This window comes from Madurella fahalii (genome assembly GCF_045866475.1).
Source record: "Madurella fahalii IFM 68171 DNA, scaffold_2, whole genome shotgun sequence".
NCBI lineage: Eukaryota > Fungi > Ascomycota > Sordariomycetes > Sordariales > Madurella > Madurella fahalii.
In genome coordinates this window covers 47,723-63,284 of record NW_027263972.1, presented here as the reverse complement: position 1 = coordinate 63,284, position 15,562 = coordinate 47,723, and the positions used below count along the sequence as shown (strand labels likewise).

The window sequence follows — 15,562 nt, the reverse complement described above, 5'->3', positions numbered from 1 at the left end:
GCTCACCTCCGCTAGACAAGGAAGAAAAAAAGACATCCTCAATTACATCTGAATTTCTATCCCAAATTTAACTCCGAACGTTCAGAGGTGCTGTGCATCCGACAGCTCCCTAACACCTATACTGGCTGCTATAGACCGATTAGCTAAAGGTACAATAGCTGTAATGCATGAGGTTACTCTTCTGTGTACGGAGGTCTCGGTACTTCGAAAGGCCAATGAGGGGCTTAGTAAGCGACGGAGAGCTAAAAAACACGTATACGGCTTGGAGGGTCACTTACTGTACAGGAGGCACAGGATCTACTAGATCAGAAGCCTGTAGGTAAGCAGTTGGTCTAGGAAACGCGATAAAATGGTGGTAGTGCAGGGGGATCTCGTACAAAGATTCGGTACTGTGGCATGTGCGGAAAGCCTGGGTATAATGCACGCACATGCAAAGAGGCTGCAGAATCATCTGATTCATCTGTTTCTGATTCAGTTATTGTTATTTCCTAGTGTTGTGGTTGTATAATTGAAGATAGATGTGGTGGGGTGGTGGAAAATAGATCGCTCGCTTGTCTGGATCGCTCGCTTGTCTGGATCGCTCGCTTGTCTGGATCGCTCGCTTGTCTGGATCGCTCGCTTATCATGCACGTTATGCTTCCCTAACTCCAAACTCGAACCGGAAATTTATAACTATGATATTCAGAGCTCCTCTTTACTTCCTTACCAAAGTTGATGCCGGCGTCACCCTTAACCGGTTTAGCCAAGACATGATAATAACTGACCAACAGCTACCTATGTCTTTTTCTTTTTTTTTTTTTTTTTTGGCTGTATTCCGTAAGTCATAATTCTACAGCATGGGGATTAAGCAGCGGAATCCCTCGTTTCTCGTGATATCATCGACCATCGGCTGTTTGCCGGTCCTCCTTGATGTAATCATCGCCGTAGCCATCATCGTCGCTGGCGCCTCATACACCGCCGTCGTCATCCCTTTCGCCATCGCCGTCCTGTACTTCCTCCAAATGTTCTACCTTCGCACCTCTCGACAGATGTGGTTCCTCGATCTCGAGGCCAAGTCGCCCCTCTACACTCACTTCGCCGAAACCCTCGCTGGCGCCGTCACGGTGCGGGCTTTCGGGCTAGAGACTGCCGCCCTCGACGGGCACCGCCGCCGTCTAGACCTGTCTCAGAAACCATATTATCTCATGTGCTGTATCCAACGGTGGTTAAACCTTGTCCTTGACTTGGTAGTTGCCGGTATAGCCGTCGTCTTGGTGTCGTTTGCGCTCCTGTTCGGCGGTACGAGCTCGAGCGGCGCCGTCGGTCTCGCCATGGTAAATCTCATCGGGTTCAGCTCAAGTTTAGCTACGCTGGTGAGCCTGTGGACAATGTTGAAGACATCCCTTGGGGCAATTTCCCGAGTGAGGGGCTTTGTGAACGATACGCCAACGGAGGAGGATGAGGGGAGAAAGGGACCATTAATGTTCCCAACGAGTGGCCGAGTAAAGGCGAGATCCAAATCAACGGAGTTGTTGCATCGTATAGGTGGGTCACCTTTGGTCTGGGACCATCTGGATCTGAGTTGATCTTCCTGACTGACCCTTGGAAAACCAGCGATGACCTTGAACCTGCCCTTCGGAGCGTCACCCTCGACATCAAACCGGGCTCCAAAGTTGCCATATGCGGCCGCACCGGCAGGTACACTTACCCCACCTTCTTCTTTTACCATAAACCCCTACTAATATCGGCCTTGCCCCCATCCGCAGCGGCAAATCCTCCATTCTCCTTACTCTCCTCCCCCTCCTCATCCTCCGCCACGGCATCCTCTATATCGACAACCTCAACCTCTCTCACATCCCCTTCTCCACCCTCCGAACTCGCCTCGCATGCCTGCACCAAGACCCCATCTCTCTCCCCGGCTCTGTTTGCTCCAATCTCTGCCCCTTGGCCTCCGACAACGACCCTCCTTCCGAGACCGAGCTGATCTTTGCCCTCACCAAAGCCCACATCTGGCACGTCGTCTCCGCCCGCGGCGGTATTGATGCCGACTTTTCTTCGCTTGACCTCTCCCCGGGCCAGAAGCAACTCTTCTGTCTCGCTGCGGCAGCCCTACGCAAGTCCAAAGTGGTGTTGCTGGACGAGGTGACGGGTAGCGTTGACTTTGAGACGGATGTAAAGGTGAGGACCATTTTAGAGGAGGAGTTTCGGGAGTGTACTGTATTGGCGGTGGTACATCGATCGAAATGGTGAAAGGGTACGATGTCGTCGTTGTTATGGAGGCGGGGGAGGCGGTAGAAATAGGTGCGCCCAGAGAGCTCTTGCACAAAGAAGGGATGTTTAAGGAGTTGTGGGAGGAAAAGGAGGCAACGACAACAGGGTAGTAACTATAGGGGAGGGACTCCAATTTAACACAATATCTCAATAGAGAAAAGAAGTTTTACTTCTACAGTGGATCGCTAAAAACAGACGCCAAATTTTCGCGCACCGCATTGCCCCGCCCCCTTCTACCATTACACCCATTGCGAAAGTAACCGTTGCACCACGAAAATGGCAATTCAAAAAAAAAAAAAGGGGGGGGGGGGAGGGGAGGACTTATCGCCTTGTCGGCGGAACGGAATCTTTGCTGAATGGTCTACTAGTTAGAAGGCAAAAGCAATTATGTACGAAAACAGGGCCTACAAAGCTACCCCTATTTGAAACCTCGAGAGAGAGACTTGGGTACCACCACTGGATCTATATCTCAACAAGAGACTCACAGACTTTGAAGCCCAGCTGCAGAACCCTCTCCTACAGGCCAGGCATGGTCTAGAGACCCCAAGGCGCCTACCAAGCTCCCTGATCTAAGAGGCCTACAACAGGCTATATTGGAGGTTCCGGAGATGAAGACAGGGCTATAAACCTCCGTTGCCACAGCAGCTAACGGTATCCGAAAAACCTGCTGTTACTATTAGCTAGTGGGTAAACTAAGGTCAGAAACAAAGCTCAGGATCAGGATCGAGATCAGGAGCAAGGCCTTACAGTGGAGGAAGCGTTAGGGAGAGCTTAGGAGGTACGTTAGAAAAGACAGGTCGGGGGCTAGCCTACTAGGTGTAACGAGAGCCCTCTGGGCCAGACCAGGAGAACCGGCCGAATGACGGTGGATGATGTCACTGTACTAGGGTAGATAAGAACCCCGTGGGAAACCTTCTTATGCGGGGAACTTCTAATCCGTAAGGATCAGTCTCTGTATAGTCAATGACAATAGGAGGCTGTTCGTGAAGCTATTGTCTACTGATCGAACCTTTTTCGGTACTGAGACATCGTAGTCTATCTCCCTTAACGTGTTCCTAGAACAACCCCCTTTATAATTCTGATCCCTCCGTTCTACCGTAGGCCGAGATAGCACCTACGATAAGTACCTCCCGTGAGCTGGGAGCAGAGTCGAGTCCAGGGGAAAACACCCCCTAATCACCTACAAATCTTGTGCGCCTTTATCGGTCGGAATTACCAGGACTTCGACCTCGTATATCTTCGTATACCCTTTCGGACTCTCGGGTTCTACGTTAAGCTCCTTACTATGATAACCTATTAGAATCAACTCCTCTTCTGATATAGTAACTGGAAGTGCTGAAATAACTACGAGAATAAGAAGAGAGTTTGCTTCGGAAGTTAGGCATCTTACTAGGCAAATCCTTACCGAAATGTAGGCGATATCGTTCTCCTTCAGCAGATTCTAGTGACTATAATAAAGATCGAAAGGTGATTAAGGTGAAGTATCTGATTCAGTTCCCTGATAATATTACCTATCGACGCCGTTTGGAATAGCTCTAAGATCTATAACAAGTATTTATAGGAGACTCGAAACGGTTTAAAACGGGTATAAACCGGATCCTTCTTGCCTTAGATTAAATAGAAGAACGTCTTTGTAATCGATGGTATAGTTATTATAACAATCTTCTGATAGATATATGATAAGAGGTCGAAAACGACTAGAAAACGTTTGAAGATTGGATACTGAACTGTATTCGAGATCTTATAGATTAAGAATCTACTGTTGCAAAGTAGTTTAATGATATTAAGTAACGAGAAAACCAGTCTCCTTTAGACTTTTATTAATACTTAGAATCCTTTAAGGCCTAATTCCCGAAGTAGGACGAAAAGGCTTATACTCTTATCTTTTATACAAAGCTTTTATCTATAATTAGCAACTATATCAACTTATATATCTATAACAAGCTAGAGACTTGAAAGGTGATAGTTAAACTCGCTACTCAAATTTGGTATAGTTTATAGTACCGAGAACCTTAGGAAGCCCCTAAACATTCGTCCCGATATCCTTCTCATTCTTCTCCTTCATTATATTCTTCCCTAACCTATAAATCGTTATTTTATCTTCGAAGAGCGTTATTATCCTATTATTACCAACGAAATGTATAGTCAACGACGCTATATACGAAATCTAACGACTACCCTACGTTAACCCCATCTTATTTCAATCAGCTAAACCATATAGACAGTTAGAGAAACCCTTTAACTTGTTTCGTTTATAGTAGTAATACCTATTTTGCTAATAACTGCCTATAAAAAGGAGTATTAGTAAACAAAGCTACTAGGTACCCTAGTCGCTGAGGTAGGAGATCGCGTCTAAATCAGCGGGGAAACGGTAGATACCGGGGGATATAAACCCCGATTATATTGGTAAAGATGATATACTAGAGGTTCTAGTTAAAGAATGAATATACACTTCTATAACCTTATTGAACTATACTCCTAAGTCTATTACAGTCGATCTCGATACTAAAGTAAAGATTAATGTTATCAGTCTAGAGTTCGTAAAGCAGTAGAAGTTCTAATAGATCGGGATATAATTACCTCGTATTCAGTTTATAGATTATTATATCGTTGAAATATTTAGTATTTATAAAGTTCCTTTAGAGCTAATAGACTGCTAAGGAATTACTAAGAGAATATATATTTCTTATACTGCTATCAATTACCTCTTTATTACAAATGATTCCCCTATTCTTCTTAGAATACTAAGTTTAATATTTTATAAGATCTTATTATACTTAGAAGGGAATTTATAGTAGTCTATAACGGAATCGGAGTGTATTCGGATTGAAAACCCAAAGAAATTCTTAAAAATATATCGAGAAGAAGCTTATATTTACTCCTTAATATAGTACCTAGATATACCGGAGGCGCTTTTTCTAGAGGAGGAAGAGGAGAATACCCTTAAAAAACCTAAAGATATCCCTCCTAAAATCTCAGAATTTATAGATATTATAAACTCCAGTAATGTAAATATTCTACCTTCTTTCAAAAGTACCGATTATACCATCAATCCATCTCCTAATACCGTTCCCCCTATTAGACCCCCCCACTCCCTATTACGATATAAACTTTCGATTTTAGAGGAATACCTATACGAAAACCTAGTAAAAGGCTGTATTCGCCTATCCTAGAGTTCAGCTATAAATCCTATTTTATTTGTCCTAAAGAAAGATAGTACTCTATACTTATATATAGATTACTATAGATTTAACTAGATAATGGTTAAGAATCGGTACCCTTTACCGTTGATCTCGGAACTTTTAAACCGAATATCCGGAGTAAAGTATTTTACGAAGTTGGATCTAAAAGAGTTATACTACTGAATTTGTATCCGAGAAGGAGATAAATGGAAGACGGCCTTCCGTACCTGATATAGGTTTGTTCGAGTATTTTATTATACCTTTTGGTCTAACAAATACTCCTACAACTTTCTAAAGTTATATTTAGATTACCTTAGACAGGCTACTAAACGATTGTTGTGTATATTATTTAAATGACATTTTAATCTTCTCCTTAGACCGGGAAACCTATACGACTTACCTCTGACGAGTCCTAGAACACCTGAGACAAGCATAGTTATACTGCAAACCCAGTAAATATTCTTTCTACTAAAATTAGGTAGAGTTTCTGGGTTATATTTTAACTCCTAAAGGTATCGGTATAGATTCGGCATAAATTCAAAGTATCTAAGATTAGCCTGAACCCCAATTCTATCGAGACATCCAAGTTTTCTTAGGATTTTATTATTTTTACTATTGATTTATTTGAGATTATTCGAAGATTATATTACTATTAAGCAATTTGTTAAAGGGGTTATAGAACGGACGAAAACTGGGGACCCTCTAGTTAGAAGCCGAAGAACGTACGGCATTCGTATAGCTTAAAAGAGCATTTCAAGATATGCCAGTTTTATATCATTTCGACCCCGAACTCCCTATCATTATTGAGATAGATGCCTCTAACTTTATAATAGGAGCTGTCCTATCGTAGGTCCCGAAAGAGGATCGAAAACGTCCCATTACGTTCTAGTCAGCGAAGTTTTCTAGACCGGCTAAGGACTATAGAACTCCTAACAAGGTGTCAGGTGCAGGAGGGTGTCAGGTGCAGGCGGAGCACTGCCAGGGTCAGAGGCCTATAAATTACCGGCTTCGCCGGAAGTTTTGGAATGTTCAGAGTTCAACACTGTCACCTACCACCTCCTTAGAAGCGATAGCTGCGCAGACGCCGCTCCTTCAATGCGAATCATCCTTTCACTCTCCTTTTCTCACAGCAATCCCCATTTTCGATCTAACACAAGGAGATAATAGCTATTGTAGAAGCCTTCAAGCATTAACGACACTATATTAAAGGAAGTCGCTATAAAGTCACTGTTTTTTCGGATTATAATAACCTATAAAAGTTTATAAAGTAAAACCGATTGAACGGCCGATAGGCTAGATAGTATATATATCTAGTAGGATTTGATTTTACTATCAAGCATCAGTCTAGAAAGCGAAATCCGGCCAATAGCCCCTCGAGAAGACTAGATTACGAAGATAAAGAACGTCCTGACAGACTTGAGTAGATACCTACTTTTGAGAGTAAAATTGCTTAGGCAAACTGGATTAGAAAGCTGATTACAGAAAGAAATCAGATTGCCTATTATACAGAAGAGAGTAAATAAGCTTGTACAAGAAACCCTAGCAAATTGGCCAGTACCCAGGTCAGAAAGATGGCTACAGAAGGGGTTAAGAGAGCTTACTATATACTAGGGAATAGCGAAAATACTAGTATATAGGACCCTAACAAACTAGCTAGTTGGAAACTCGAAATAATAGATTATCCCTTAGAAGTCACTATAAGATCGTTAAATATTTACCTACTAGGACTTTAGGATTATTAAGAAGCCGATTAGCTTAGATGGGAATAGATTATTACTCGTCAATATACAAGAGAGTATACTCGACTAGAAGCAGTTTATACTATAGAACCGTCGAAATCTATAAGAGAATTGATTCTAGAGCTAGAAGCTATAGATCCGGTGACTCTGAAAATCAAGGAAGGGCTAGTAAATCCAGCCCGAAACCTAAGAGTTTCACCTAAATAAGTATTTGGATATAAGTAAGAATTACTATATTAAAGACTATTATTCGTCCTAGTAGAGTAAGCTATTAAATAGAAGTTACTTCAGCTTTTTTATAACGATCTATTAGTAGGTTATTTTAGTATCAAGAAGACGCTCGAACTATGATAAAGAAAATACTTCTAGTATAGTATAACTAAAGATATTAAAGACTACTATAAAACCTACTATACCTGCCAAGTCAATAAAATAAAATAGTATAAGCCGTACAGGTTACTCGAATCGTTGCCGATTCCTATACGACCTTAGAGCGAGATCACTATAGACTTTATTATAGATTTTCCTGTAGTAAAGAGTCCCGATAGCTCCGAGAAGGATACAATTCTAGTGGTTATCGATCGGTATACGAAGATAAACCGATTCTTCCCAGTATCTACTACTATCACTAGCTAAGAATTAGCAGAGCTTGTTTATAAAGAGATTAAACTTAAGTATAGCCCTATTAATAGTTATATCAGTAATCGAGGTTTTGTTTTTATATTATAGTTTTAAAGCGATCTATATTACCTATAAAAGGTATATAAGCGGCTTTCAACCGCTTTTTACCTATAAACCGACAGGCAAACGGAGCAAGCAAACTAGATACTCATTCAATACCTCTGTTATTTCGTATACTAAAACCAAATTACCTAGGTAAATCTCCTCCTAGAAACAGAATTTATTATCAACAATACTATCAATTCCATAATTAAGATAAGTCCCTTTGAAGTACTAATAGGTTAGTAACCTCCGATTTCCCACTATATCGAGGGCGATATATAAGAGAGAAGGATATCCGGTGCAATTGAAGGAATTAAAAAACTTACTGAACTGAGAAAATAGTTAGAATAAAATTGGGCTAAAGCTATAGAAGTCCAGAAACGATATTACGATAAGAAGTATACAAAAAAGGAGTTTAAGAATAGAAGTTTAATATTATTGTCAACCCGGAATTTGAGATTCAAGTTACCGAAGAAATTGGTACCCAAGTTCATCGGTCCATTTTATATTCTAAACCGAGTGGGATCGCTAGCTTATCGTCTGGTACTCCTAGACAAGTACAATCGTTTATATAATATACTTCCTATATTAATATTAGAACCATAGTATAGCCGAAAAGAAGACGATTTATCTATAATGCCGATACCAGACCTTGAGGACGACGGAGAGTAGGAAGTTAAAGAGATTCGAGATAAGAGAAAATTCTAGGGTAAAACCTTCTTTTTAGTTAAATAGGCAAGCTAGCCTTCGGAGTACAATCAATAGGTATTAGAGGAAGATATAGCGAATGCATCTAAATTGGTATCGCAATTTCGAAAAACACACGAAAACCAGCGAAAGCGTAGGCAATAAGATATTAATTAATATCTACCTGTATAAAGCTATATCCCGAGGTATACCAGATGCCAACTCCAACTGAAACACCCTAGAAAAACCCCCCAAAAACAACATAAACCTCAGAAAATTGAGGTCGGTACCAGCTCCAAGTCAGGAGCCACCTCTACCCAAACCTACTAGGTCTCTACATCCTCTACATTAGCGGCGATCTCCTCCTTAACCTTCTTAAGGAAACGGCGCTTAGCACCTGACTAACCTACAAAACTAATATCGCTAAGCGATAGACGAGCGATAGACCACACCTCCTAGGCGCACACCTCAGACTCGTACTACGAAAAATCAGCGATAATTCAGTAAGAACATAGTAACTGAGACTGGACCTCGATATTGCGGCTATAGTTCCAGCCAGGGCAGAACAACTACTACAGGTGGAGTTAGCTATACAGCGTGACCATAGAACAATATACCACCGCCGGAAATGCCGAATTGGCGGCGATAAGCGGTCTCGGCGGCGTCGAAAGCCCCGACTAGATCTTTGGCGGCAGCAGCGATCTTCTTGCGGCTACGGCGAGACAGCGTAGAAACTTAAGGGCGATTACCCCTTGTCGAGCTCGCTCTCGGCGTCCTCCACACGATAATTGACAATAGCACGAACCGCGTCGATAAGAATTATAAGGTCGCGGAGTCACTAATCATTCCGGCAATGGCCTACAATCGTTAGCAAATCCTCCGTCAATCCGCCGAAAATATATATAATTTACCGGCATATATAATTCTTTCCTTACATTGTAATAGGAGTAACACGAGGAGGTCAACTGCTTAAAAGAACAGTCAATCGTAAGGACCTCGCTGGAGCGAGGATTGGTATTTTTAAATGCCGAGCGAATGCATTTTATACACAGTATGACCTCGGCGGCGGAGGTAGTAAAGGCGTCCATCGCGACGGAAAAGTAACCGAAGCGACGACGAAAAAAGAAAGTAAGAGAGAGGGAGAGAGAGACGAAGGTAGGCAGTGAACTACGTATAGGAGTAGAGCGAAAAGCAAATGAAATAATGTATAGAAAGGGGCCTGAAGAAGAAAAGTTTTGGAAGAAGTAGGAGAGGAGAGAGGTATTTATACCCGAGTAAAGAGAGTCAATATATATCTATAATTTACAGTTATATACAAACTATATAATTGCAAGAGCATATATACTATCTAAGCTCTATGAAAATAGTAATGCTTGAAATCGGACAGAAATCCGGGCAATTTAGCGATAATTCAGAACGTATACCGGAGCCGGAAAAGTAGAGTACCAGCACTGCAGAGCCGTATCCCACTAAACCCGGGCAGCAACAGAAATTTTACTGAAAACCCCTCGAGTACAAAACTTGTTACCCCTTACCAAAGTCACAATTCTTTCTCACCACACAACCTCTGGAGCAAGAGAGCCCTATAAGATACAGCGTTTCAATCCTTATCTAACCTTATACGGTTCAAACAGCACTTGATACCTACCTGATATCATCCCAACTACTACCCTTCCCTGAGTTCAGATAATATAAACCTAAGGATAGGTTCTACAGAGAGGAGGATAAATTATAACAAGAGCCCTCTGGGCCAAACCGGGAGAACCAGCCGAATAACGGTAGATGATGTCACTATACTAGGGTAGATAAGAACCCCATAGGAAACCTTCTTATGCAGAGAACTTATAATCCGTAAGGATCAGTTTCTATATAGTCAATGACAATAGGAGGCTGTTCGTAAAGCTATCGCCTACTAATCGAACCCTTTTCGGTACTGAGACATCGTAGTCCATCTCTCTCAACGTATTCCCAGAACAACCCCCTTTACACATTTCAAGGTTCAATGATATCTATAGAGGGCTAGAAATCACTATAAAACATTTAAGTAAAATAAGGTAGTAAGAAATAAAGAGGTTGTTAGTATATAAGAACTCTATAAACTTAGAGAGAAAAGTAGGGTCAAGGTCTGTACTATACCCTAGACAATATATAGTAGCTATTTATAGGTTAAAGAGGTAGAGTTAAGTAAATTGCAGAGGTTGACCTAGGATAGGTTCAAGTAGGTCTTGGAGATAATATAGGGTACTATAGATTTAGTAGTCTATTGAGCTACTACCTATAACCCTGTATATAGTTTGACTTATAGAGATGGAAGTGAAAGTAAAGGCATTATTATACCGCTATAAGTTGTCTCGAAAGATTAAAATATAGAACCTATTATCAGTTAATAGACGGAGGAGAAAAGAAAGTAACAGCTACTAAGGAGGAAAGGTAATATCGCCTTGCAAACAATAGAATCCGAATTTTAGGTTTATAGATCTTAAGTTCTATAGGTTCATTAGTATATTTAATAGAACAGAAGAGCAATATATACCATAAGACGCTTATCTAACTAGTATAAAGCACCGTATTCAGTATATTTGACTGTAAAAAAGCCTAGATTATAAGCTATAACAGGTTCAATACCTATTAAAGGAAGCTAACTAAGAGGTTCACCTATAACAAGGCATTGTATAGATAACGTTATAGCTGCTTCTGCAGGTACTACAAGTGTCACAGGACTGGCTGAGGGCGTAGCCCTAGGTACGTGATATAAGAAAGTGGTGCGTAGCGTTCAATCACGGAGTGATTGAACTGGCAGATCTTTTAGTTCATTGGCAGGGTAGTTTACTACGCGCCCTCTTACAACAAGGTTTGCTGCAGCTCAACGGTACGACACTATACAGGAAGGAGAACAACATATATATATTGCATGCGAGGTACCATTCGGGTGAGTTCGAAAGTTTATAGAGAGCGGTATTCACGACAGCTGCTGTAAAATTGATTTTAGAGGGTACGTTAACGACGATGTAGAGGTATTTTAAAGAACTGTAGAATTAGGAGAGTTCGGAGATGGAAAAACGGGAGGAATAGACACTGTAAAAATTGGATACGGGGCCTGTAAGTGATTAGTAGCCAAGACTTTTTAGTCTAATAAGGATTTATAACAGCTCTGTACACGAATTTTGATAACTGTTAATAGCTTTTTTAACTCTAAAATACTAACAATTAGTTAAGGAAGACCCCTGTTTTATAGCCAAATCAGCTATCTCACTACCCGGACAATTTTGCAAGTCCTGTAGTCTCTTATATAGAGATACGGGCGTGTCCGCCCCAGCCCCCGGAGCCGGTGGCAGATGCACCCATGCTCGTAATACCTGAGCGCGTGTATCTTAGATGTCCGCCTCGCGCCCATCAAGCGGGCCAGACGGGGCTGGGCAGTCCTGCTCGAGATGCCTCGCCTGTGCGATGAGAGCTCACCCGCGTCCGTGGGCCGGGAGTGCCCGTCGGACGCGGCGGAGGTGACAGTGTCGGGTCAGTTGAGTCCGATTATGTGCTGAGGAGCGTTTAGAAGCAGAGATAACGCGTAAGTGGGGGACCGGCCTACGGGGATGTAGGCTGTTAGTGGTATTCTTCGCTTCCTTCTTGTTCTTCGGGTCGGGTGGAAGGAAGCTGGAAGGTGATCGGAAGGGTGGGACAAAGACTTTGTGGATGTGGGCGGCGACGAATTGGCACTGGAGGGCTTGATTGAGGTCTTGGGTAATGGTGGTGCTTTAGCTGAAAGTCGCTGATGTAGAAGTCGGGAAAGTCGGAGGTGCCGTCTTAGTGGGCGAGGATATTGTTTTATATAGATTGCCGTCACAGGGATATGGCTTCCGGATTGGCATAGTACATAAACTAGAGGGGGTTAGGCACTTGTTGGATCAGCCGGGCGAACACGGCGGAGCGGGGTGTAATGCGCATCCGGCCGTAGCAGAACATCTCGGAAATCAGGCCGCCGTCGGGCCCTGTAAGCGTGGTCCCTTAAACAGGGTTTCAGTGACATTGAAAACGAGGAGTTCATTGGTAACGATGATACAGACTACCTAAGCATGGTATTAGTGATCTTTAACTTATACAAGTTGTGAACAAACAGATACCGTTTGTTGTTGACCTTGTCAATGAAGAGGCAGCTGTACCGTACCTCCATTTTATGGGTTTAACTGCGTTATCAGACTCTATCTTCTCCCTGTATTGGAAATATACTTCCACTTAAGGACATTCCCTCTTTTGTATACGGATAGGAAGTAGTCGTTTAACTCTCGCGTGAGTTAGGCTCCCTCCGGCGATATAGGGATACACTGTATACCCACGATTCTTTGTTTATCTCATATGCTGGCCCGCTGTTTAGGGCTTCGGTTATTTGGGGGTGAACGATTATCAATGGCTTTGTGCCCGCGCTGTCGGGAAAATGGTGCGAGATTTACCGGGCTCCGTCGTATTTCTACACTAAGACTCGCGGGTCGGTGGAAATACTTGGGGGGGCACTAAGCAGCTAACTCCTCGCATACGTGCGTCTCCCTAGAGCGAGGTAGTAAACACAGAATTTGGTCTGTCCTAAGTAGTTTTCACAAACGTAGCGGAACTTTCCGTGTAAAATTGGACAACGAGTCCAGGCTGCACGTGCCGGACGAGGAACCCCGGGAATGCCGAGTCCGGCAGATCTGCAAACCAGACGACTGTTTTAGTACAGTACCGTACCGTACGATACTGATCATCTTGGCTTGCCGAGAGTCCCGAGGAGAGCGGGGCCGTAGCCATCCAGTTCCCAACATTGTTACCTAGACACGAGCGCCTGATACTCGCCCTTAACGCCCTCAATCTGCCAGCTATGCCGACCGCTATCGAGACCGTCAAGAAGCTATATCAGGGCATTGCCCAGCTGGAGAGCCATCGTCTAGCTGATCATCCCATAGAGCGGGAGATTACTTTGCGCGCGATCCGCAAGGGCTTGGCCTCGGGTTCGGGGAAACGCATTGCTGACATCGGTGGCGGGCCTGGCAGGATAGCATTCACACTTGCCGATGACGGACACAAGGTTGATCTGGTCGATCTAAGTCCAGAACTGATACAGCTCGCGCAAGCCGAGCAAGATAAACGCCGAGCCGCTGGGAATCTACCGCTACTCAACAGCATCGCCGTTGGGAACGCACTCGAGAAGCCGACACTCGCTGACGATTCTTACGATGCAGTCTTGCTTCTTGGCCCCCTCTATTATCTTATGGAGGAGTTGGAGCGCGCAACGGCCGTCGCGCACGCACTGAATCTAGCAAAACGCGATGGGGGTGTTGTGTTCGTGGCTTTCATTAGTATCGAAGCGCACCTGAGAGATATTGCTATGAGGAGCCCGAGGAAGATCGTCGAGTTCAAAGACTTTTACACAAAATACGTCAGTGGCCCTGTCTGAATTCACATGCTGCAAATGCAAGGTTCTCACAGGCTACACGGCAGTTGTCTGACGGCCGCTATGAGAAATCCGAACCGGGGCAAGGCATAACAGTGCAGTCCTTTCACACACGCCCCGACGACATTCGCGCCTTCTTTTCAAGGCAGTTTGCCGACTCACTGGATCTTGTAGAGTTACGGTCAACTGAAGGCATTCTGGGAGGCGGCCTCGATGCGACACTTGCGAAGTCGAGCGACGAGATTGTGCACGCCTGGGTGGATCTTCTCTTTGACTACTACTCTACCAAGGAACAGTATTTGGGATGTGCAGACCACCTCCTGGCTACTCTACGTAGGAAGTAAGACCCGCACCCGATCAGGTTACATGTAATTTTCGTAGTGCTACTCCAATTGTGGCGCCAGGCCCTGACAGAACGAGTATTGGTTGCCGGGCGGGAAAAAGATGATAGTTACTGCTTATAGTATGTGGGTATGGATTATTCTTCTCAAACAAGCTGCTTGCAGCTGTCGACCGTGTCCTATGCTGTACTAGTAACGGTTAGTATCCTAGGGTTCTCGTAGTATTCTTCCAGTTTCCATTTAGTCCAGATTTCCGCATCCTCGACTTCCTCTGCACTAATGGTAGATGGGATTTTGGGTATTACTTTTCCGAACAGGTAATGATGCCAACATGACTTTCTGCGTTTTCCGACTCCTAATAGTGAAATAGCGCAAAAACACACATATACACCCACACACCCATCAAAACAAGGGGAAGGGCAAAGGTGGCCAAATGCCAGACAGACAAGATAGACAAAGACAGGCCAGGCGACACCACCACAAATTGGGTCCCTGCAGCCTAAACAAGGTCAAACAACATGTGCAGATAGAGCTCCGTCTGATCAGACGGAGATCGTCTTGCACGCAAAGAAAGCTCGTCGATTGAGCCTGCAACAGGTGTGGAAAAGAGTGCTGAAGTTTTTATTGTCCTGTCTAAGGAGCAATGGCTAGGACGGCCCTACTTGTGGTGCGAAAGAAAAATGGGTCTACGGCTAGTTCCAACCCCCGGGGCGCCATCCTGGCAAGCGTGTCCCTCTGACCAGACGGACCCTGCCCTCTGGGGGCAGTTTTCCCCAACCCAATAGACCTCGCACTGGATGCAGATACGAGTCTCGTCGATTATCCTCTTTGGTTTTGCACCGCCTTCGTCTTTTTCATCCTCGATCTTCCCGATGACTGTGGTTTGCTGAACGGTCTCATGTGATGTCGTGGTGAGTCGGGGGTTTCGACAGGGGTATAGTTAGGTGCTCCTGACTAGAACTTCTACATATACTCTTAACAAATCTTTGTAGTCCTCGCATGATAGACAGTTAGTCTACAAGCACACGTATCCTCGTCAAGGCCGGGTTTCCTCAAGATAAATATTCTGATACTAGTAGATACGCAAACTAGATGGGCTCACAAAACACACACTTTATTGAAGCCAGGAACGACGGCTAATGTTTGTAACTTTGCCCCGAATGGACCAGCCGTCTTTGGCAAATAAACCTCGGCAGCCCTCAAGTTCTTCCACCAGAG

At 43.8% G+C, this 15,562-nt stretch overlaps 2 protein-coding genes across 2 annotated transcripts; both read left to right on the top strand.

Moving 5' to 3' along the window:
• Positions 1 to 836: 836 nt before the first annotated feature.
• MFIFM68171_02776 (uncharacterized protein) lies at positions 837 to 2,229 on the top strand (the record flags this gene model as incomplete). Its single annotated transcript, XM_071058198.1, has 4 exons — positions 837 to 1,278; positions 1,443 to 1,524; positions 1,594 to 1,677; positions 1,746 to 2,229. The coding sequence occupies 4 exons, from the start codon at positions 837 to 839 to the stop codon at positions 2,227 to 2,229; spliced, it is 1,092 nt and encodes a 363-aa protein (XP_070914299.1).
• Positions 2,230 to 13,430: 11,201 nt separating this feature from the next.
• Positions 13,431 to 14,347, top strand: MFIFM68171_02775 (Methyltransferase type 11; the record flags this gene model as incomplete). Its single annotated transcript, XM_071058197.1, has 2 exons — positions 13,431 to 13,988; positions 14,051 to 14,347. The coding sequence occupies 2 exons, from the start codon at positions 13,431 to 13,433 to the stop codon at positions 14,345 to 14,347; spliced, it is 855 nt and encodes a 284-aa protein (XP_070914298.1).
• Positions 14,348 to 15,562: the final 1,215 nt, after the last annotated feature.